This window comes from Schistocerca americana, chromosome 8, assembly GCF_021461395.2.
Source record: "Schistocerca americana isolate TAMUIC-IGC-003095 chromosome 8, iqSchAmer2.1, whole genome shotgun sequence".
In the NCBI taxonomy this organism is placed as follows: Eukaryota; Metazoa; Arthropoda; class Insecta; order Orthoptera; family Acrididae; genus Schistocerca; species Schistocerca americana.
This window is the reverse complement of record NC_060126.1, coordinates 322,812,929-322,837,402: the sequence shown is the minus strand read 5'-3', so window position 1 is coordinate 322,837,402 and position 24,474 is coordinate 322,812,929. Positions and strand designations below refer to the sequence as shown.

Sequence of the window (24,474 nt, the reverse complement as noted above, 5' to 3'; positions counted from 1 at the left end):
GGATGGACCCACCAACCATATCAAAACTGCCCATGTGGCTACTGCCATTTTGGCTCCTCAACCCAACATTGTGGATTACACAGGTGGAAGCGAGTTTCTTCTGCGCTGGAGTGACCACCAACTCCACTGAGTTCATACTGGTGGTCAGTCAGCTGGACCACCGCTACGCAGCTGAGGTTCAAAATATTATAACTTCACCTCCGAACACAGAATCATACACGAAATTAAAGACTGAATTAATATGAAGAGTGTCTGCTTTGCAGGAGAACGAGTGCAGCAGGTTCCCACGTAAGAGGATGTCGGTGACAGAAAACCATCGCAGTACCTTTGTCATTTAAGAAGCAAGGTTGTTGTGCACACTGTGCCTGATACATTACTATGCATGTTGTGGAGCAGCCGTGTGCCGACACAGGTAAAGGCCATTATGGCATCACGAATGGACATGTCGCTAGATGCTGTTGTGGACCTGGTGGATCGAATTCAGGATGCCATCGTACTGACCTCCTGCCCTGAAATTACAACAGCGTGTAATAGCACCTCGGTGGTAACGCTGCCAGATTACGACAGTCTCATGAGCAAGGTCGATGGGCTGAGTAAGCAGATGGGAGAGCTACTCTCTGACAGGTACACTAGAGAATGATTCTGCATAATATCTAGAACTCATTCCTCGGCGAACTCCGCTGCGGCCATAGATTCAACCTGGGCAGACGTGTTGTTACCACAGGAAATTTGGATATCAGGCGCATAAATGTACTTCGCAGAGTACATTTCTCAGTTGTAAGTGACAGGCAGAAGTAATAATTCCGGACTGTTGGTCACCATTCTTGTGTCTCTTTATGACAGATTGCAAGGCAGGGCACAAGGTTTTGGTGGACACAGTGTCTGACCTCAGTATTTTGCCACAGACCCAGTTACACAACTATCAGCCAGCCACCTTGTTTTGCCTTTCTGCGGCTAGTAATTCAACCATTGTGATGTATGGAATGCAGCACATCGTGTTGGACCCAGAATTACAATGCTCCCTGAAGTGGAATTTCACCATGTTGGACATAACTGAGCCTACAATCGAAGGTGATTTCTTAATGCATTATCGACTGCTGCCAGACATCGGCAGCACCAGCCTAACACACAACGTCATGGCACTACCTGCCGATGTATACTGATGTAGCACAGCAGTATACAATGCCAAATTCATCCAGTTAAAGAGCGATGAGTATACCATGCTTCTAGAAGAATTCACGGCTATCACAAGACGTCCTAGGGACCCCACAAATGGTATGTCACAACTCTGTACATTATAACAATACTACCACAGGCCCTCTGATTTCATGTATACCTAGGCATCATGCTCATGACCAGTATGCTGTTGCCAACAAGGAATTTAATGCAATGTTGAAGGAAGGCCTCATTCGTCCGTCTAGTGGGCCTTGGTTGTCAAGCCCCTGTTTAGTGCCAAAAATGAACAGTGCATAGCGACCTTATGGTGATTACCGAGCCTTGAATGCTGGGGCAATACCGGATTGGTAGCCTGTTCTTGAAAGATTTTAATTATGCATTATGTGGAAAAAAGGTGTTTAATGTATTAGATTATGCAAAGGCATTTACATAGATTCCTGTTGCCGAAAGAGACATTCCAAAAACGGCAATTATAACGCCATGTGGTCTGTTTGAAAGCCTGTTTATGATGTTCGGATTGAGAAATGTTGCTCAGACATGGCAAATATTTATAGATTTCGTTTTGCAAGGCTTACAGTGTTGTTTTGCATATCTTGATGATATACTCGATCTTTTCAGTGACCCTAGAAGAACACAAACAGCACCTGATTGAGGTATTTAAATGCCTTGATGAATACGGAGTAGTGTTGAACACCTCAAAGTGTGTTTTTGGCCAGACAGAGGTTACCTTTTTGGGCCACTGGATTTCATCACTGCCATTACTGGAGAAAGTAGAGGCTATATCGACTATTCCATGGCCAGAAACTGCTAAGGAACTGCGACGATTCTTAGGAGTCCTTAATTTCTGCTGACATCACCTACCTCTTGCGGCAGCACTCCAAGAGCCTCTTACCGCAGCTTTAGCTGGTCCTAAGGTTAAAGGTAAAATGATGGTATTGTGGACAGAGTCAATGAAAAACACATTTGAAGTGCCCAAAAAAAGAATAGCAGACACAGCCCTTCCTGTACATCCGGCTTTGGAAGCACCTCTTGCACCAGTAGTAGATGCTAGCCAGACAGCAACTGGTGCTGCCTTGTAGTGCTTCGAGAATTTCTGTGTAAATTCTAGAACCACTCGGCCTTCCACCATCTCAAACACCCAATATTCTAGTTGTGAGTGGGAAAAAGGAACCCTATTTACTGCATGTCACCTATCTTGTGAGCAGGTTTGAAGATTATCTTGAGACGACTGTAGATGTGATTAAATGGCACCGACAAGTGTTTGCTGGTTGCGCAATCAAAGCCGTAGTGAAAGAACAAGGAGTGTTTATGTATTCTGTGCTGTTTTATATGGACATGGAGAGGATAAGACGTGTATTCAGAGAGTCAGGATGAGAATGGACTTGGTTTTTTAAGCCAGCTTTCTCTTATGTGTAAGTGAACTTTGTTTCTAACCTTTGGATAAGCGAGGAGACTTATTTGACAGTGTTCGTTTATGTGGAGATGTGATTTGTAAAAATTTGATGTTTAAATATACATCATTAATTGAAGCAAAAGAAACTGCATACATCTGCTTATTTTTATAAGTAGAAAAAGTCTTGAGAAATTCCTGTTCCTAGCAAATATACTTCAGAGAAGAAGAGAAAAGGAGACTGCAGCAGCCAGCTAACCAGCAAGGAAAGTCGGCTGACAATCTCAAGTAAGTCATATTGTTAAAGAAGTGGGAGTTTACATACATACTTCACCACTTTAAGTCATCCAATGCGTTTGAACTTGGCGACCTGAGTGAAAGGACGGAAGAAAACAGGAATTTTGAAATGAAAACAAGATAAGAAGATATTATGTGTTGCCATAGCAACTGAGTATAACAAGATGAGAGAGCCATTATGACAAACTGGATTACAACTACAAAATCAAGTGGAGAAAATTAATAAATGCAACAAAAGGGAAGACATAAGAAAGTCATAATGTTAAAAGAGAAGAGAGAAGATCTCGATGTATTAGAATAAGATGAGATACGCCAAGAACAATTCGACTAAGATGATCCGCTGTGGGGAGTAGACAGCTCTCACATGCATCGCGAGGATGGAGATGTGGGAAACAACATCTGACACCGCCACACCAGTTGCTATTCATCGGTGCTAACCTGCTTCCACATCCTCTCACCGACGTGGATGCGGAAGCCTACATCCGGCACCACCGGCGCCAGTCGCTGCTCACCAGTGCTGATTCCACTGCCGTTCGCTGATGCAGCCTAAACTCTACGCCGAGTGAGCGAAAAACAGTATTTTATTGTTTGAGTGTAAAGTTGGATAAACTGTTGAGTGAACTGTACTCATGTAGTTGTTATACTTCGAGTGAAGTTTTTAAATGATTACTAGAGCTAAAGCTCATAAGAAGATGGATAATGTGAAACAAATCAAAGAAACTCAAGAACCAGCTATGGCTATGAGAGTCAGTAGAGAAATGCCCGACTGGACTGAGTTAGCAAATTTACTCAAAGCACAAAGTGCAGCCTCAAATGGTCAAATTGCAACTTTAAGTGAAAAACTAGATGCCCAGAGTGCAGCTTCAACTGCTCAAAATGCTACTTTAAGTACGAAACTAAATGAAACCCTAAGGAAAGAAATAGGTTTGGTGTATTCTAGTTTAAATACCCAGAGTGAAGTTATAAGTAAAGAATTAGGCTCAGTAAATTCTCAATTAAATTTGTTAAATGCCAAAGCATGCGAAATTATGGGGGCTTTAAAGACTGAATTTGACAATTTAAATAATAAAGTAGAGGATTTGAAATTAGAATTAAAGGATGAAGTAACTAATTCCTTAAACATCTATGTAAATCAACTGTTCATTGAATTTAGTCAGAAACATAATGATCAATTACAAGACTTTAACAAAAAAAGTTAGAATTTGATATTGAGGAACAATGTAATATTGTAGAATCAGAAATCAATGAAAAGTTAGGATCATTTGAAAATGTATGCAATGTTGAAAAACAAGATAAGTTAATGCCAATAATCCAATCGCAAATTACAGGTGTAGGTACGCAAGTGGATAATGTAGAAACAAGATTCCAAGAGAAGGTATCAAACTCTGATATAGTAAATATAAGTAGCTTGGAGGAAAAGTTTGAAGGGATTATAGATCGAAAAGTCACCGAGAGAATGGCATCCGGGAACGTGTCACCTATTATTTCTTCTGAACTTTTAGATACCCGAAAAGTTATAGATGACTTCTGGAAAGAATTCAAACTTATCCAGGACAAAGTGGAAAAACGGACAATTTCACCCAATGTTGTGTTAACTAGTGAAGTAGTTGCTGACTTACAACAGGGAGCCAAATTGGGGTTATCGAGACAATTCCCTAAGTTTAAGCCAGATGGGGATGTACATCCAACTCAATTTTTGAAAAGATTCAACCAAGCTTTGCCAAAGAACTGGGAGGATTCTAAAAAGATGGAATTTGGTGTGGGTTACCTTCTAGGAGAAGCCTCCAAATGGGGCACAGTAAATATTGTGAACTTTTCCTCTTGGGAAAATTTTCAAAAGAAATTTAAGGAGAAGTATTGGTCTGCAAGTGCCCAGGAGAAGTTAATATCAGATTTGTGAGACCCAAAATACTACATTAATACTTGGGGTACCATGAGGGAATATTTTGACTGGCATCTAACGTGGGAGAAGTATTTAGATAAGCCGATGGAGGAAGAAGAGTTGGTTTGAATTTTGATTACGTGAGTACCCATCTACGCAAGGAAAGACATCTTGTGTAGTGGCTGGAAAACGGTTGAAAAACCATTATCCTTCATTGACACACTAGATGACATAAATAAAGACCGTAATGAAACTTTACATCAAAGGAAAATTCGAATTTCAAAAGGAATAGTGGGAATAATTTCAAAAAGCATGAAGTCAACCTAGCAGTAATCCACAACCAATAATACCAGGGACCGTGGAGACTTCTGAAGTTAAAATATTTATAGACTCAGGGAGCGAAGTATCACTCATATCTAGCACATTCTTTAACTCATTACAGACTAAACAACACTTACCGCTGTTACTAGTAACTAGACTTTACACAGTTCATATAACAGGAACGAAGACTAAAGTCGTGATACACGAAACTCAAGTGAACTGTAGCGTCGGAAACATTTTATTTCATCAAACACTGTTAATAGTAGAGAATATAAATAGGGATGTTTTGTTCAGTTTAGATTGGCTATTAGAATTTAAAGTCATATTAAACTTTGAGGAAAATCTCCTATGTTTTGGAAAAGGGACAGTAGATACTGGATACCGTTTGTGTCAAACAGCTACATCAGTATATAAACAACAGAGTATCAATGTCTGCGATTAACAGCTACAGTACAATTGTCACCAGAGATTTATAGTGTAGATCACGTATCACATCAAGTTGACACAGAAGACAAGATTAACAAACCTCTAACATTAACCAGTGAACAAAAACGAGATTTATATAGAATTCTAATGGAATATGTAGTAGTATTTTCCGATCGTTCAGGTAATATTGGTGACTACATATATAAGTTCAAAAGCAAAGATGACACCCCATTATTCTGTAAGCCATATCCAATACCTGTAAGTTTGAAAGAAGCAGTTAAGGAGGAAATCAACAAAATGATTGATAACAATATAATAGAATGTAGTTCTAGCGTCATGAATAACCCTTTGGTCATAGTGAAAAAGCTACTGGAGGAGTACAATTAGTGTTAGATGTGCGTACATTGAATAAGCATATAGAGACAGAAAGAGGCAGACCGATTAACATCGATGAATTGTTATTCAAATTTGAGAAAGCAAGGTTTCTTAGCACGATGGACCTGACTACAGGATATTGGCAAATTAGGTTACATCCAGAATGAAAAAAGTTTACAGCATTCTTATTTGATGGTAAATCATATCATTTCAATGTATTGCCATTCGGACTTAATACACTCCTGGAAATGGAAAAAAGAACACATTGACACCGGTGTGTCAGACCCACCATACTTGCTCCGGACACTGCGAGAGGGCTGTACAAGCAATGATCACACGCACGGCACAGCGGACACACCAGGAACCGCGGTGTTGGCCGTCGAATGGCGCTAGCTGCGCAGCATTTGTGCACCGCCGCCGTCAGTGTCAGCCAGTTTGCCGTGGCATACGGAGCTCCATCGCAGTCTTTAACACTGGTAGCATGCCGCGACAGCGTGGACGTGAACCGTATGTGCAGTTGACGGACTTTGAGCGAGGGCGTATAGTGGGCATGCGGGAGGCCGGGTGGACGTACCGCCGAATTGCTCAACACGTGGGGCGTGAGGTCTCCACAGTACATCGATGTTGTCGCCAGTGGTCGGCGGAAGGTGCACGTGCCCGTCGACCTGGGACCAGAACGCAGCGACGCACGGATGCACGCCAAGACCGTACGATCCTACGCTGTGCCGTAGGGGACCGCACCGCCACTTCCCAGCAAATTAGGGACACTGTTGCTCCTGGGGTATCGGCGAGGACCATTCGCAACCGTCTCCATGAAGCTGGGCTACGGTCCCGCACACCGTTAGGCCATCTTCCGCTCACGCCCCAACATCGTGCAGCCCGCCTCCAGTGGTGTCGCGACAGGTGTGAATGGAGGGACGAATGGAGACGTGTCGTCTTCAGCGATGAGAGTCGCTTCTGCCTTGGTGCCAATGATGGTCGTATGCGCGTTTGGCGCCGTGCAGGTGAGCGCCACAATCAGGACTGCATACGACCGAGGCACACAGGGCCAACACCCGACATCATGGTGTGGGGAGCGATCTCCTACACTGGGCGTACACCACTGGTGATCGTCAAGGGGACACTGAATAGTGCACGGTACATCCAAACCGTCATCGAACCCATCGTTCTACCATTCCTAGACTGGCAAGGGAACTTGCTGTTCCAACAGGACAATGCACGTCCGCATGTATCCCGTGCCACCCAACGTGCTCTAGAAGGTGTAAGTCAACTACCCTGGCCAGCAAGATCTCCGGATCTGTCCCCCATTGAGCATGTTTGGGACTGGATGAAGCGTCGTCTCACGCGGTCTGCACGTCCAGCACGAACGCTGGTCCAACTGAGGCGCCAGGTGGAAATGACATGGCAAGCCGTTCCACAGGACTACATCCAGCATCTCTACGATCGTCTCCATGGGAGAATAGCAGCCTGCATTGCTGCGAAAGGTGGATATACACTGTACTAGTACCGACATTGTGCATGCTCTGTTGCCTGTGTCTATGTGCCTGTGGTTCTGTCAGTGTGATCATGTGATGTATCTGACCCCAGGAATGTGTCAATAAAGTTTCCCCTTCTTGGGACAATGAATTCACGGTGTTCTTATTTCAATTTCCAGGAGTGTATTTCTGTATCCGTACTTATATGTGCACTGGATGACGCATTAGGGAGAGGTTTATTGAAGGATTTAATAATATATGTAGACGATATCCTAATAATATCAGCTACTTGGGAAGAACATTGTCTCACCTTATGCAGAACTCTGAAAAGATTTAAAGAGAAAGGTATTAAGGTGGAACAGTCTAAATCGTACCTTGTGCACCAAGAGCTTTAGTTTTTGGGTCATATTGTAGGGGTGCAGGGAATTAAACCAGACCCTGAGCGCATTAAAGCTATTAAAGAGTGTCCACACTCAAGAAATGTATAACAGTTGAAGGGATTTATAGGAATGCCTGGATACTATCGACAGGACATATGAGGGCAAGAATGGAATGACACGAAAATTTTACATTCATTAAGGAAGGGAGTACAGTGAATTTGGGATCAAGAGGTGAATGAAGCATTTGAAAACATCAAAAGAGCACTTGTTGAATCACCCATATTACATGATCCAGTTATGGGCGAACCATTTAAAATTTCAAAAGCTGCATCTGATTATGGTATCGCTGCACAACTTTTCCAAGGAGAGTGGGACCTAGATAATGTAAAACATCAAACCACCATTATTGCTAGCCGTAGTCAAAATAAACATGAATTAAACTACACAGCTACTGAGAAAGAACTGTTAGCACTTGTATGGAGTACCGTATTTACTCGAATGTAAGCCGCACTTTTTTCCGGTTTTTGTAATCCAAAAAACCGCCTGCGGCTTAGAATCGAGAGCAAAGTAAGCGGAAGTTCTGAAATATGTTGGTAGGTGCCGCCACAACTAACTTCTGCCGTCGAATATATGTAGCGCTACACAGGCATGCTTTACAGGCACAAAGATAAATACTGGCGCCAAAACCTCTGCGTCAGTAAATAAATTTAAAAAAAACGTGGAAGACGAGCTTTTTTCTCCACCCCAAATTTCGACCACTGCATTTTCATATATTATCCAACGAAGTAAATACAAACTCCGTATTGTTCATCTTCGAATGTAGCAGCTTTTCAATGTACTTCGAAAATCCGACTGGCAAGACCGTTTGCGATGTTTGTCAGTATGGCCAATTCTACGTTCTGATTTTTTTTCTACCTGTGAGAAGAGATGGTTGCTAATGGGAACTTTTGTGAATTCTGAATCACATGCAGTATTCTCTTCACCATAAGAATAATACGAATATAAACATTTTGCCATGTATTCTCTCGTGTTTGCTGCTATCTCATTTAAATCCTGTCTGCCTAATAAACTACGAAACTACAGTGAGACAACACAAACGTGGAAGTATACACATATGTCATGTTCATATTCGTATTATTCTTATGCCTAATAGTGATATAGTCAGAAATGAAGCACGGCAATTGACTAGATTTTTAAATCTAAGATGACTCTTAATTTCTGTGCAGAAAATAATGTACTAAAGAGGCGTCTGCAATGATTTTCAAACGGAGAAAAATTTTCGCTAAACTCTCGTTCAGAACATCTTCTATCATACGCAGTTTATTATTTGGTTCTTGTTGATCATTATCAAAGAAAGCAGCAGTGTAAATAACAACAAATAGCAGTCTCTTGCCATTGTTTCGCTACTGAGACAATTACTCTCTCTTTTTTTTTTATTGTAAGCGGCGGTAGCACGCACAAAAGCAAACCATGCCGCGAGCGGCGACAGGTCGTGAACATTCATTATCGGAATGCGACAAACAATGCATGACACAGTACAGTAATGCATTTTCGGCTTAGAGTGATGAAAACACCTATAACAAAGAGAACGGCAATTATCAGATCAAAGAAAAATAAGCAATCAATTCAAACCAGACGAAGCACATGAAAAACGAAGGGTACGCGCATAAATAAGGACGGAGCGCCTGACGCATAGCAATGGCTACCTGGTAAAGCTTAACTGCTAGGCTTACGGCTCGAACCAAACTACTGCAGCTGTATCGTCATTCATTCGACCTGAATTCTGTCTCATATTACAATTGACCAACTTTGTTTCGATTTGGAGGTGCGGCCTAAAACTTTTCTCTTCCCTTGAATGGACTCGCATTCGGGAGGACGACGGTTCAGTCCCGCGTCCGGCCGTCCTGATTTAGGTTTTCCGTGATTTCCCTAAATCACTCCAGGCAAATGCCGGGATGGTTCCTCTGAAAGGGCACGGCCGACTTCCTTCCCCATCCTTCCCTAATCCGATGAGACCGATGACTACGCTGTCTGGTCTCCTTCCCCAAAACAACCAACCAACCAACCAATCTTCCCTTGAATTTCGAGTCTCAAATTTCAGCTGCGGCTTAGATTCAGGAAATTATTTTTTCCTTTATTTCAAGTCTCATTTTTCAGGTGCGGCTTAGATTCGAGTGCGGCTTAGATTCGAGTAAATACGGTATCCAAAAATTTCAAACACTAATATGGGGTTCAGAAATCCATATTTATACAGATTATCAAGCTCTGTCTTCTTTAATCAGTAGTCAATTGTTACACAGTAGATTAACGTGATGGATGCTTTTCCTACGGTAATATGATATTAGCATACAATATGTAAAAGTTTCTGAGAATATTGTACCAGATGCTTTGTCTAGATTACCCATAGGAATGGAAGAATTAAAATGTATGGGAGGACCCGGCATTATGTTTGCAATTAACTTTGTCAGTAGAATATCTGAACATCAGGGCACAGGAGATGGCCCATAGAATAACAGAGAATACCCATCATGATTCCTATTTTACAGAAATGTTTGCTATGTGTATTAGGAATTCCTTACCTCCTAATCAAGTAGGAAAATGAAAAATTATAGGTCAAAATTTGTTTTGGAGAGACAATGTGACATCACAATGTTGGCATTTATGCATTCCGAAGGTAATGGAAGACACTCTAGTGTGATATGTCCATATAGGATATGGACACTTCGGAATCAAAAACTATAACTCATATAAATAAGTTTTATTATTTTAAGAAGCTAGGGCATAAAGTATCATCTTTAATTAGAACCTGTGAGATCTCCCATAAGGTGAAAGAGAGTAATACCTGTGTGAAATACAAAATGTATCCGATTATTCCTAAGTCGTTACATGATCTCACAGCAGCCAATTTTTTTGGTCCAATTCCAAAAGGAAAGGGAGAAATGTCATACATTTTGGTTGTCATAGAGTGTTGGTCAAAGTATGTTAAACTGTATCCAATCAAAAGGGCAAATACGCCGATGATTATACACTGTTTACAACAATACTTTCTGGAGGTAGGTAAACCAAAACATTTTCTCACAGATAATAGACCACAATTCGTGAGTAATGATTTTAAAAAATTTCTAGTGTGGGAAGGTATTAGTCAAGTGTTAATATCCAACTATAACCCGTCCTCGAATCTGTGTGAATGAGTAGTAAAGGAAATAGGAAAACTATGCCGTACCTACTGCCATAAAAAACATACTTCATGGGCAACAAAAATTGAAGACTTTGTGAACTGATTCCAAATGAATTACCACATTTTTCAACTGGGTGGACACCATTAGAAGCAATAGGTAAGCCCTTTGTAGGTGAACCCCTCATTAAATGTTTTAGTTGGCCTGAACAACCAAGTGTCAATTACGAAACGAACCAGGAAATAGTTTCTAAGAATTTAGTTGAAAAGGGCCAACAATGGGTAAGTAAGCATAATGAGAAAACTGTAGAGCCTCAGTACAAGGTTGATGACCCAGTTCTTGTAAAACGACATCTTCAAGGCTCTGCCCTGAAGGAAGAGAGACACAAGTTTTTTCCAAAAATACGAGGGACCCAAGACATTATTTTTAGTGGATCCTACAACTGGATCAGAAAAGGGAAAATACAATGTAAATGATGTAAATCTGTATATTCCTCAGGGACATTAACATTCTGAGTTAACGGGTGGAGTGACGACTGTCGGATCCAGAGTTGTTTTCGGTGTCCCTTCCAAAATAGTTTTCCCACCAAATTCCCTTAAAATCTTAAACTATTCTGTCATCTATTCCTAAGATCTTAACCTATCCTATAATCTTATTTCCTAAAAAACTGGATATGACTACAACTCAGGAGAATCACAGAATAAGAAAGAAAGTGATTTCTAGACACAAAATGAAATGAATAAAATGTTATATTAGTGGAAAGTGTAATCGGCGGCGGCGGCTGATACTCGTATCCAAGTTTTCATTTATCTCCTGAGATATCACGGTTCAGGTGTGGAAGTGTCATTGATGGCTTAGCAATCCAATCCTAGCGTGGAACAGGCGGCCACAGACATTACAGCTGATGGAAGGTGGAGGACGTGGCTGAGTCTGGAGGAGTTTACGTCTCCGGTGTTTGTCATTCTCCATTCGTCGACGTTCCAGCTCAAAGTTTTGAAGAGCATTTGAGGTAACTGAGTGCCAGCAACTTCGATCTTCTGCTATTGTGGACCAGTTACAAAATGTAATATGATGGTACTATTTAAACAGAGTGATATCTAGACAACATAAACTGAATGGGATATTATATTTCTGGAAAAATATAATACCAGGTGAATATTTGAACAACTGTTATACTGTAGTGTATAGATTTTCTATTTTGTATAGAATATTTTCTACCTTTTATGAGATGTGATGTAAATGGGAGGGTTCGTATCAGTTTTGGAAAGGGGTAGGTATTGTAAAGCATGATTTACAACAACAGATAAATCATTACTAACACAAACCACACACCACACCTTTCAAACAACCCTCACTAACAAGTGTGCCTGATTCTTCAACATTTTCCATTTCCATAGGGTTGCTAAGATTACCTTTGGGGACCTAAAGGGTGAAGGTGGGAATGTCCATTCGGTAGGACACCAAACCTCCTCTGGCTTCTCACTCAAGTACCTGCGAGCTAGGGATCCTGGTGAAGGGGAGTGGGAAGGGTTTCCTGTCTTTGGGGCTATCTTCTTTCTCTTCTTCGATCTTAGCAACCATTTTTATTTATTTCCTTGTGTTACTTCTCATTACAGGACCTATCTATTTTTTCCCTCTTTCCATATTCATCTACTTCTATCACAGAAGTCCTTCCTTATTTCTGTGGTTTCCAATAACCTACATATTATCTTCAGATAAGAGGGCTGATGAATCAGACTACATGAACACACATCCGCATACACATAAGAATAAAAACTGTGACGATTTCCAAGTATACATAAGAAGGAGGCATGAGTTATGAAAGAGAACATATGCCAAAGAGTTAATTGTGATAGTCATTAAGGAATGTCAGCTTAACAAATATTCTGATAAATTGTAGGATAGTGGGACTCATATAGCCTAAGTAAACATATTATCTACTGAATAGTACTTCCAGACATGGTATCTGTTACAAGTACAGAAGTTGATGAGTAGAGGAGGGGGGGGGGGGGGGGCGTACCTGGCATTTACTGAATATAAAGGGCCGGCGTACTTAAATGGAGATAGGACGATCCGTAACCTAATGAATAGGGATGTTGTAGAAAGGGGCGTGTCTACCAGAACGGAAAGAGGAAGTGCACTCGTATGGTCAACCCACAGGCAAGGTATAGGTACTGATCCTAGGGGAAAACGACAGTATCGTGACAGAAGTCACACATTTTATAGGGATTATACTGGTAAGTTTGAATTCTATACACAACGAGCATTATTACATTTTATGTAAGTTCACGAGTGTCCCAAGGGACACTTTCAGGGTACCCACAGCTCCTCCAGACTACATAAAATATTGAAAATAGTACATACTTAAAAAAGATAGCACAAAAAGTTGAGAACCAGAGATAGATTGTTCATATGTCATAGAACACCCAAAATTTATGACTGGAAAGATAGCAGAAAAAACAAAAAAAGTCTTCACGATTCCTAAATATTAAAAAAACTAACTCCAACACTGAGTGTAACGCTCTTGTTTTATTATTAAAGTAAAGTGAAGAAATAAGAATAGCTAAATAGTAAATAAAAGGTTATTCATGGTTATTTAAAAATATGGAAAATATACTGTTGAAATGTGAATTATTGTTATATGTGGTATTAATGTATCTAATAACTGTGTTGAAATGGGAGATACGATACCGCGTGAAGAGTTTGACAGAGCACTGAAAGACCTGAGCCGAAACAAGGCCCTGGGAGTAGACAACATTCCATTAGAACTACTGACGGCCTTGGGAGAGCCAGTCCTGACAAAACTCTACCATCTGGTGAGGAAGATGTATGAGACAGGTGAAGTACCCTCAGACTTCAAGAAGAATATAATAATTCCAATCCCAAAGAAAGCAGGTGTTGACAGATGTGAAAATTACCGAACTATCAGTTTAATAAGTCACAGCTGCAAAATACTAACGCAAATTCTTTACAGACGAATGGAAAAACTGGTAGAAGCCAACATCGGCGAAGATCAGTTTGGATTCCATAGAAATATTGGAACACATGAGGCAATACTGACCTTACGACTTATCTTAGAAGAAAGATTAAGGAAAGGCAAACCTACATTTCTAGCATTTGTAGACTTAGAGAAAGCTTTTGACAATGTTGACTGGAATACTCTCTTTCAAATTCTAAAGGTGGCAGGGGTAAAATACAGGGAGCGAAAGGCTATTTACAATTTGTACAGAAACCAGATGGCAGCTATAAGAGTCAAGGGGCATGAAAGGGAAGCAGTGGTTGGGAAGGGAGTGAGACAGGGTTGTAGCCTCTCCCCGATGTTATTCAATCTGTGTATTGAGCAAGCAGTAAAAGAAACAAAAGAAAAATTCGGAGTATGTATTAAAATCCATGGAGAAGAAATAAAAACTTTGAGGTTCGCCGATGACATTGTAATTCTGTCAGAGACAGCACAGGACATGAAAGAGCAGTTGAACGGAATGGACAATGTCTTGAAAGGAGGATATATGATGAACATCAACAAAAGCAAAACGAGGATAATGGAATGCAGTCGCATTAAGTCGGGTGATGCTGAGGGAATTAGATTAGGAAATGAGACACTAAGTAGTAAAGGAATTTTGCTATTTGGGGAGCAAAATAACTGATGATGGTCGAAGTAGAGAAGAAATAAAATGTAGACTGGCAATGGCAAGGAAAGCATTTCTGAAGAAGAGAAATTTGTTAACATCGAGTATAAATTTAAGTGTCAGGAAGTCATTTCATCATTTCTGAAAGTATTTGTATGGAGTGTAGCCATGTATGGAAGTGAAACATGGACAATAAATAGTTCGGACAGGAGGAGAATAGAAGCTTTCAAAATGTGGTGCTACAGAAGAATGCTGAAGATTAGATGGGTAGATCACATAACTAATGAAGAGGTATTGAATAGAATTGGGGAGAAGAGGAGTATGTGGCACAACTTGACGAGAAGAAGGGACCGATTGGTAGCATGTGTTCTGAGGCATCAAGGGATCACAAATTTAGCATTGGAGGGCAGCGTGGAGGGCAAAAATCATAGAGGGAGACCAAGAGATGAATACACTAAGCAGATTCAGAAGGATGTAGGTTGCAGGAGGTACTGGGAGATGAAGAAACTTGCACAGGATAGGGTAGCATGGACAGCTGCATCAAACCAGTCTCAGGACTGAAGACCACAACAACAACAATAACTGTGTATAAAATATTGCATGTTCGATCTAAGGGGGGGGGGGGGGGGGGGGGGGGGAATGTAGTGCTTTGAGAATTTCTGTGTAAATTCTAGAACCACTCGGTCTTCCACCATCTCGAACACCCAATATTTTAGTTGTGAGTGGGAGAAACGAACCCTATTTACTGCATATCACCTGTCTGCATGTGCAGGTTTGAAGTTTATCGTGAGACGACTGTAGACGCGGCGTTCAAACAGCACCAACAAGTGTTTGCTGGTCGCACCATGGAAGCCACAGTCAAAGAACAAGGAGTGTTTATGTATTCTGTGCTGTTTTATAACTTTGACTTTTGTAGTGGGAAAAAAAGGACAGTTGAGATATTGTTAATTAATGCTCATCCTGGATATGGAGAGGATAAGATGTGCATTGAGACTCAGGATGGGAATGGGCTTCATTTTTTAATATTACTTGAAGCAAAAGAAACTGTGTACGTCTGCTTATTTTTATAAGTAGAAAGAGTATTGAGAAATCCTGTTCCGAGTAAATATACTGCAGAGAAGAAGAGAAAAGGAGATTGCAGCAGCCAGCTAACCAGCAAGGAAAGTCAGCTGACAATCTCAAGTAAGTAGTATCGTTAAAGGAGTGGGAGTTTAGTTGTATCATTAAAGAAGTGGGAGTTTACACATATACTTCACCACTTTAAGTTGTCCAAAGTGTTAGAGCCTTGCAACAATATGTAGACAGTGCCTGGCAGCCTCTCGAATTCTTTTCACAAAATCTATCTCCCGTGCAGCAACAACGGAGAGCATAAGACCATGAATTGTTGGTGATTTATTGGTCCATTAAATATTTCTGTGTACAGTTGAAAGCTAGAGTTTTTTTTTTTCATTTTTAAATGACAAATGTTATTCAAGACAATATAACCAACTGTACGGCATATATCAGGAATCAACAATGCCATTGCAGACTGTCTATCCCAGGTGAGCAGTATCATGAAGAATATATTTTGCACAGCTAGTCCAACCACAGGAATCTGACCTGAAACTTTGAGATTGTTTACAAGATGCCACATCTGGTCTTCAACTTCAGCCCACTCACATTCCAGCTACAAATGCAAAGCTGTATTGTGAGGTTTCAAACTCAGCTGTTCGTTCCTACGGTGCTACACAAGCAAGCCTTTGAAAGTCTACATAATTTATGCCACCCCGGCATGAAGGCAACAATTGGACTAATAGCTAACCATTTTGTGTGGCCTGGAATAAAAAAAAGACTGTCACACAAGGGCTTGTCCATGCGTACAGTGACAGCGCATCTTATTCATGCTGCGGACAAGAACGTGATAACAAGATCGCAAGTACAGCACACACAACTTACGACAATAGCAACATTTATTGTAGGGCTGTATTTTCAAAGGAGACAAGTCTTGCGGGTCCCGTTACATGTACCATCACTGGTAAACACTATGTGTGCCTTCTGCACAAATGCCATTCCAACCCTGGATGTGTGGGTAGGATAATTTTTATATACGATGCTGCTCCTCTGCCCACTGTATAGCCAGTGAGTCGGCTGCTGCAAAGGCATTTTGGAAATAATAGTATTATCAGTCTTCATTTCCATATAGCCTGGCTGTCCAGATCACCTGATCTTATTTTGCAGGACTTTTGGCTGAGGGATTACCTGAAGGATGATGTGTACAGTGCTCCAATTACGAATGTAGCTGAACTGAAGGCACATATTTTGCAGTGCATTTCCAATGTGACTCCTGAGGTGCTCCGATCTGTTTCTCGATTGCAATTTGTGGCACAAAACAGTGGAGCATATTGAACATGTACTGTGCCAGACTCATTACAATTATAAACCCAAGTCATTTTGCTTTTTATACTGCTTTTGGCACCACAGCAATTAAAGACCAATGTCATTTTGCTTTTTATCCAGTTCTTAGCCTCAGGCTAATTTAAAACCGATTTTTCCTATCCAGTGAGGTACGACATCACCGTAGTGGATGGGCTTACCTAACTAACAATGCCACAACTGTTGACTGCTGAACTTGGGCAGTCATACACACTCAACATTACAGATGGTATAATGTGAACTCAAACCTTAGACATTGTATTGTGATTCATCTGTCATTTGTAGCCGACCCCATTTACATTAAGATGCTTACAGTGCTATGATTGGTAAATTTTTTTTTTTAATCCATGACGTTTAGCAGTAATATATTGTTAAAATTTAACATCATTCTGGACAATGGCTCTATTTCTACAACATTTTGGAACTGGGACTCTAATTATGGGCGCCCTATAGATTAGTACCAGCAGAGGGCCTATAACACTTTGTAACGGAATAGCCTACTCTGGCATTACTTTTCCTCAGCAGTAATTGTTGATAACAGTATTATTTTTTGAATTTTTGACAGGTCAGTATTATCTCAGTTGCTTTTCTGAAAATTTTCATATGATTTTATACACAGTATGTTACATTTCAAGCTACAATTTATGAAAAGGAATTGCTTTATAAAATATTTACTTTCGATGTTATAATCGATAAGTAATAGTTCTGAATGTACAGTTAAAATTATTTTTTTTAGAAACATTTGAAATTATGCATTATTTGCCCACTTAAAATTTCTATTATTCATTATGCAATCCTGTACTGTTTACTATGTTTATTTCTGGATTCATTTATGAAATAATAATCGAATTAATACTGCAATGAAAACTAATAGGAATTCATTTGTTAAGAAAAATTGTTAATCCTTTGGAATATTGTTATTTCCACACAGTGAGAAAGTCATAAGCTTGCTTCTGATGTGATCAGATTTATTTTTTGTGCGAACAATGTAATTTCCGCTCTGTTAATGCGAAAAATCAAAATACTCATGATATACTAAAATGAGAGAAAATCAGAGGAAAATATACTTATGTAAAAAATTCTGCAACAACAATCTTTCAGTTTATTTAGTTCAAACCAACCATGAGGACTTGATGTTAGATTTTGAGCTTCAAGAACCAGACCTTAAGACAAGAAGAACTGGAGCCATCTCAACATGACAAGCTAAATAAACTTGAAAGTTTATTGTAATCTTCGCTCCTCTCAAATCTTCATAAAAGACGTTCCTTATTAATTACTTGGACTGGGCATTGTTTAATTTGGAAAATATGTGGAAGAAGGAAGAAGGGGGGAGGTTACAACCTCCTTGTGGAATGACAAATATCATTTCTGTTTCACTCTATGACTTCTTGTCAGCTCCTGCATACTGTGACCTTCTTTACAGGAAATCACAAATCCAGTTGCACAAGTGAAACGATACGCCATAGGCACACAATCTGATTAGAAGCCACTTGTGAGGAATGGTATCAAAAGTCTTCTGGAAATCTAGAAACATGGAATCAATTTGAGCTCCCCTGTCAATAACACTCATTACTTCATGAAAATAAAGAAATAGTAGTGTTGCACAAGAACAATATTTTTGCTATCGAGTACTCTCCTCGATACTGTGTCTCCAACAATGGCCAGCAATTTGTGTTGTGTAAGTTAGTAGAATTTTGCATCTACAATGGTATCCAGCATTTGACTACTGTCCCAGTTCACAAGGCTTCTAACTTGGAGGTAGAGCAATTCGTGTGAACATTCAAAACTCAATTAAAGGAGTCAGTGTCACCTTGTCTCACAATGATAACCTGTCTAGTTTTCTTGTCAGGAACAGGGCAACACCAGTTAATTGGTGCAGTCTGATGGAACAGTCAAATTGGTGTCAGCTGCAGGGTCTTCTGGATTGGTTGCACCCTGAGCCACATGCTCTGGACTGTCAGGGCCCACTGTTTTTCCTCACAGGACTCTGTTTGGGCCTTCAGCCAGCATCATGGGTGGCTGTCAGGTGCAGTAGTGAGCCAGAAAGGTAAGCTTTTCTTTGTGTTGATGTCAATCGAGAATGCTGACCCATCATATGTGTCAGTTGCATCCATGACCTGTTGCACCGTCAATGCCACTGTCTCCTAGCCAGCCAAGCCCTGGGCCAGTCAAGGTCTCATTGTGGTGGGAGGTTCATAATTGTGCCAGGGTGCACAGCTTTGTTGTTTGCCGGTGGACCAGCCATCACCCCAGCTTCCACAATATTCCATCCCACCACTGAAGCCAGCTGCATCACTGTTGTCTCTTTCAGTAGATCTGCTGCCAAGGAATCTCATGCACTATCCAATTTTGCAATGGAGGTCATGGCAGAAGCCAGGCGATTTTCAGTGCTATGTGGCCTTTTCGTAGGCAGTGAGTGATTTAGTACCCTGCCAGCGGATGTTGAGATGTAAAGTGATGAGCTGGTGTGACTACTGCAGCAGAACAGTGCAGAGCACTGTCACAGAAGGCATGTGTGAAGTGTGGTGTGGGAAGAGCCATTGATTCACTTCTTTACTTGCTAGCAGCAATAGGCCTGGCTCAACAGATCCTATGTGGCCATCAACTACCTTGGATCTGGCCTTCGTCTCACATCATGCTGTTTACCATGTGCTTAAGTTATTCAGCCACTCATGTTGGTCGCATTGTGATTTGCTGCATGCTTGTCTCCATGTGGTGTTTGGACTACCTGCTCCCCAGTAGACTGATTCTCATGTCATGTTTCATTCCCTCTTCCCAGCTTCAGCTCCCTGGCTTGTAAGTGGGCCAGTGTCAGATAGTATAGTTATATTTTGTGCTGACAGTGATGGTTTTGCAACATTGTCATGCCTGCGCAGATACAAAAATAGCAACATAAGATGTTCTTACAAGTGTGGTACTTTTCTTTTTTTCTTAGTGTCAAACTATGCTGAAACAAAATAAATGTTGTTGAAATCTTGTGTTTTGGGTTCCAAAAACGTCTTAAACTGTAACAAGACGCCACAATTAAGTAATACCATAATTATTATTTTGAATTAGATAATATTTTAGTGTCCTTGATGGTGCATGTATGTTCGTCATAAAATATGTATTAAGTTGCTTCAGAATTTTAATTTTCAGTGTCAGTGTATTAACATTACCTAATGCTGCAATTATGTACGTGTTTGTTCAGCCTATTTAAATATTTTGTCTAGAATACTGAGATCTGTTTATCTCTTGATATGGGATGATGAATGGTTCATAGCATGTTTCAACATCTCTCACACACAATGACCACATTTAATTGCCAACTGTATCAAAGTGTGGGTGCAGTTTATAGACATAAGCACAAAACACAGCAGTGTCTGAACTATTAAGATAAGACAAAATAATGAACTATGACACATACAACAAAACAGGAAGACCAAACACAGTAATGCCCCCCCCCAACCCACTCACTCACTCACCCACCCACCCACCCACACACCCACACACACACACACACACACACACACACACACACACACACACACACATTTTGCACTTCACTAACTTGAAATTCTAAATGAGTTTATCACAAGGTGAATTGCCACCTTACTGTATGGAAATCATTTACTGTAAAATGCTGAATGCATCACCTCCCTTCCCATTCAATTCATGTATGGTCAATAAATATAAATGTAGATGTATCATTGTTGTTCATAAGCATCCAACAATGTCCACGCCTGCTCAGCTCACTCGCTGAAGCCTGCATGACAAGTTGTGGTAAATTTCATTTCTCTGATAGTTTAAAAGTGTATTAAAGTACTGTGCAGCACAATAGTGTAACCAAGATGAGTGTTAAGAGCAAACAGAAGATAAAATGAGAATGCTTTACAAAATCAGAGCTGCAGTTCTGCCCAGAGTATTTTGACAGAGATCGGCACGGCAAAGATGCCTGTTTATAACCATAAGAAAACCTGTAATAAAATTTGGATTTTGAGCTGAATGAAAATTAATTACCCACAAAACAAAAACAGACAACTGGACCAAAGCTGACCACCAATGATGATGCTGTGTACACCTAGTACAAACAAGAATACTTTGTTGGAGTTCCTGTACTTAAACTGTGTCAACCTGATGGCTGCAGTGGAAAGATTTACAGATAAATTAAGTCAAACAGGTTTCAGGGTTATAATGGATGGCTGTTCAGAGTCTGTAATTGGCATGATATTTCTAACAGAAAAGTGTGTGGGGGAAGTTTAACTGCAGACATCGAAGAGGTGAACCATTCCCTAAGGAAATAAAGAATGTTTTAGAAGCAGGAAGTTTATCTTTGGCACAGTTATACAATGCATATAAAATTTGATTGTTTTGGAAGTCCATCACTGACAATACATAGGCCAGCAGGAAATACAGTTCAACATCTGGGTGTAAAGTGAGTAATAAAGAACTTTTATGTGGTAATGCTGATGGTTCACTCAATTTACATCACTTATAATTGGGAAATTAGTAAAATGTAGAACACTCACACATATTACGTAGCATCTCCCATTTATCCATAACACTAACAAAGGGATTAGGGTTACCACACAGTTATTTTCTAATTGTATCAAGAATGGTTTCGTACCTGAAGTTCAAAAATTCCAAATTGAAAGCTGAACATATGTTGCTGATGTTCGGTAATGCTCCTGTTCATCCCCCCGATCTGTCTAGTGATGATGGACTGGTTAATTGTATTTTTCTCCCTCCTAACACTAGTTTGCTTTTCCAGGATACAGATCAAGGAATGATCCTTACTTTTAAGTCAAATGGGCAGCAAATAGAATCTAGTTAGAACTACAACCCTTCAAAATGCATGTCATAATCTTTTATGCAACAAAAAAACAGTGTTTGGCATTGAAGGAATAGAAGGTTCAGATTTTCAGGATGCACTTGCAGCTACAACCATGAGGATGGATGTGACTGGCTGGATAAAGATGAGGATTTTTGCAACTAAATCCTCACAGAAGATGAAATAATAGACTGAGCACAAGAAGTTTACAGAGAAGAAGAGTAAGTCCAATGATATCACTGACTGCACAAGTAATAGACCAATGATCAAATGGTCAAACGCACTTATCGACTTTACTAACACCAATCTGGTTTACCAATAGTATTTCCTTGCACTAAAAGACATATATGAGTCATAAAAGAACACTGCACAAAAGAGTCTCGAATAAAAATAACGTCCTTCCTTAAGCCGTTACCAACATACAGTGGGGATGAAAATATTGACATGGCATCAACATCAGAGAGTAGCTCCTCTTTGGCTGCTGCAGAAGATATCATTGTAGATCCTGATGACACCAGCAAAATAACTGGTAAGGTACATACCATTCTACAGTAAACATAGCATGTAACTTTCAGGTACAGTGCATATTTCATTTTTCAATAAATACAGTAATGTACCAGTGCAGTAGTTATATATCAATAATGTAACCATTAATTATTCACTGTTATGATAACATTACATTAGGTGATTTTAAATTAAATATACTGTACAATATTTCACATAATATTATAGTTTATCCATTTTTAACCACTACACACACTGTATGCTATAATCCTAATTATAGTTTCAGATAAGTATCTTATAAAACATTTATATAATTTGGAATTTAAATCATTTGAACTCTGCCTTGCCTCAGTCAGTCTGAAATAAAATTGTTCTATTGTACACAGCAATTAATATCCAAGTACAGGGCAGGACATTCAAATCTGTAGTTGCATGTAATAAAGTTCATAATCACAAAAAAAATTAATAAGTGATCAGAGGCGTTCAATAAGTAATGCATCACATTTGTTTTCTCAGTCAGTTCCAGTAAAAAAAAAAAAAAAAAACGTGGAATTTGTTTGGGACATTGTAGAATATTCCCTTTAGTTTCATGAAGTTTGATAGATAGCAACATTATACATATCCTTCAAATGGGGCCTGTAATGGAGGCAGAGAGATGTCATTGAGTTTCTTTTGGCAGAAAACCAAAGCATCATGGACATTCATAGGCACTTGCAAAATGCCTATGAAGACCTGGAACGGTGACTCGTTCGGGGAGGTGTCTGCCATCACCTCAACAAAGTCACACAAACCTGTGAGATCTCTCGCATGCCAGCCATCCACACACAGCTGAGAGTCATGCAATGTTGAAACATATGGCCACACTCTATCGAGGTGATCAATGAATCAATATCAAGTACCTTGCTGCTCAAATGGACATGTCTGCTGGTAGTGCTGACACACTCGACCACCAGGTGTGTGTCCGCTGGGTTCCTCAGCACCTAACAGAATACCATAAAGAGCAATGACAGACCATTTGTGCAGAATTCCTTACACTTTATGAGGCTGATCATGACAATTTTTTGTCACACGTCATCACCAGCAATGAAACATGGCTTCAACACTTCGAATCGGAAACAAAATTGCAATACATGGAGTGTTTCCACACCATCTCTTCTCTGTATAAAAAGTTCAAAACCACACTCTCAGCCAGTAAAGTCATGGTGATGGTCTTCTGCGAGTCTGAAGGGGTTCTTCTGTTTGATGTCCTCCCTCACGGTGCAACAATAAACTCTGAAGTGTATTGTGCTACGTTCAAGAAATTGAAGAAACAACTTCAATGAGTTTATTGCGATAAAAATGCAAACGAACTTCTCCTTCTCCATGACAAACAAGGCCTCATACAAGTCTGTGCATCTGAGAGGTGATCACAAAATGTCATTAGACTGTTCTTCCTCATCCACCCTACAGTGAGGATCTCGCACCTTCCAACTTCCACCTGCCTGGCCCAATGAAGGATGCAGTATATGGGTGATGGGGAGATTACTGATGCAGCAAGGTGATGGCTCTGATGTCGATCATCAGAAAGGTACCATGCGAGCAAACAGGCCCTCCCCATGAGGCATTGTAAGACCATTGCACTGAATGGAGATTATATTGAAAAATAGGATTTTGTAGCCAAAAGAGTGGGTAATAATATGATGTATTAGAAACCTGAATAAAACCAACCTGCTTTCAGGAAACTATATGTCGCATTACTTATTGAACGTCACTCATGCATGGAGTAATGAAAAATGTAGCTGTGCACTAGTACAAACATTACAATTTCTGGTAGGGTGAAATACTTTGTACTGGATTAAAATCCATTGATAATGTCTAAATATGACTCAACACACACTGAAACCAGTCACGGAGTATAAATACAGAGAGGAGAGGAGAGGAGAGGAGAGGAGAGAGAGAGAGAGAGAGAGAGAGAGAAAGAGAGAGAGCAAATGATGTGGTCTCTAGTTGATGCATACCTAAAATTCAGCAGTTTTTCTGCATCCATCCCACCTTTAGGAAGACAAAGTATGCGTATATAAATCTTAGCCAGAGCATGTTCTTTAACACCATATGCTGATCTTTCTCTATCAAACTTCGGTATCAACAGCCTTAGCACTGGATAGAAGCTGATTTCCTGAGAACAATGAAAGAACAGAATGACTGGAGTTATTTAAAGACAAATTTCAATCAATGTGTTAGTGAC

General features: G+C 40.1%; 1 protein-coding gene across 4 annotated transcripts in view; it reads right to left on the bottom strand.

Annotated features, from left to right (window-relative positions):
* Positions 1–24,474, bottom strand: part of LOC124544684 (DNA ligase 4) — a 297,481-nt gene that overhangs the window by 216,945 nt on the left and 56,062 nt on the right. For all 4 annotated transcript variants that reach the window (XM_047123315.1, XM_047123316.1, XM_047123314.1 and 1 more), the window contains one exon: positions 24,248–24,405. In XM_047123315.1, the coding sequence (XP_046979271.1) occupies positions 24,248–24,405 (158 nt within the window). The remainder of the gene's footprint in view (positions 1–24,247; positions 24,406–24,474) is intronic.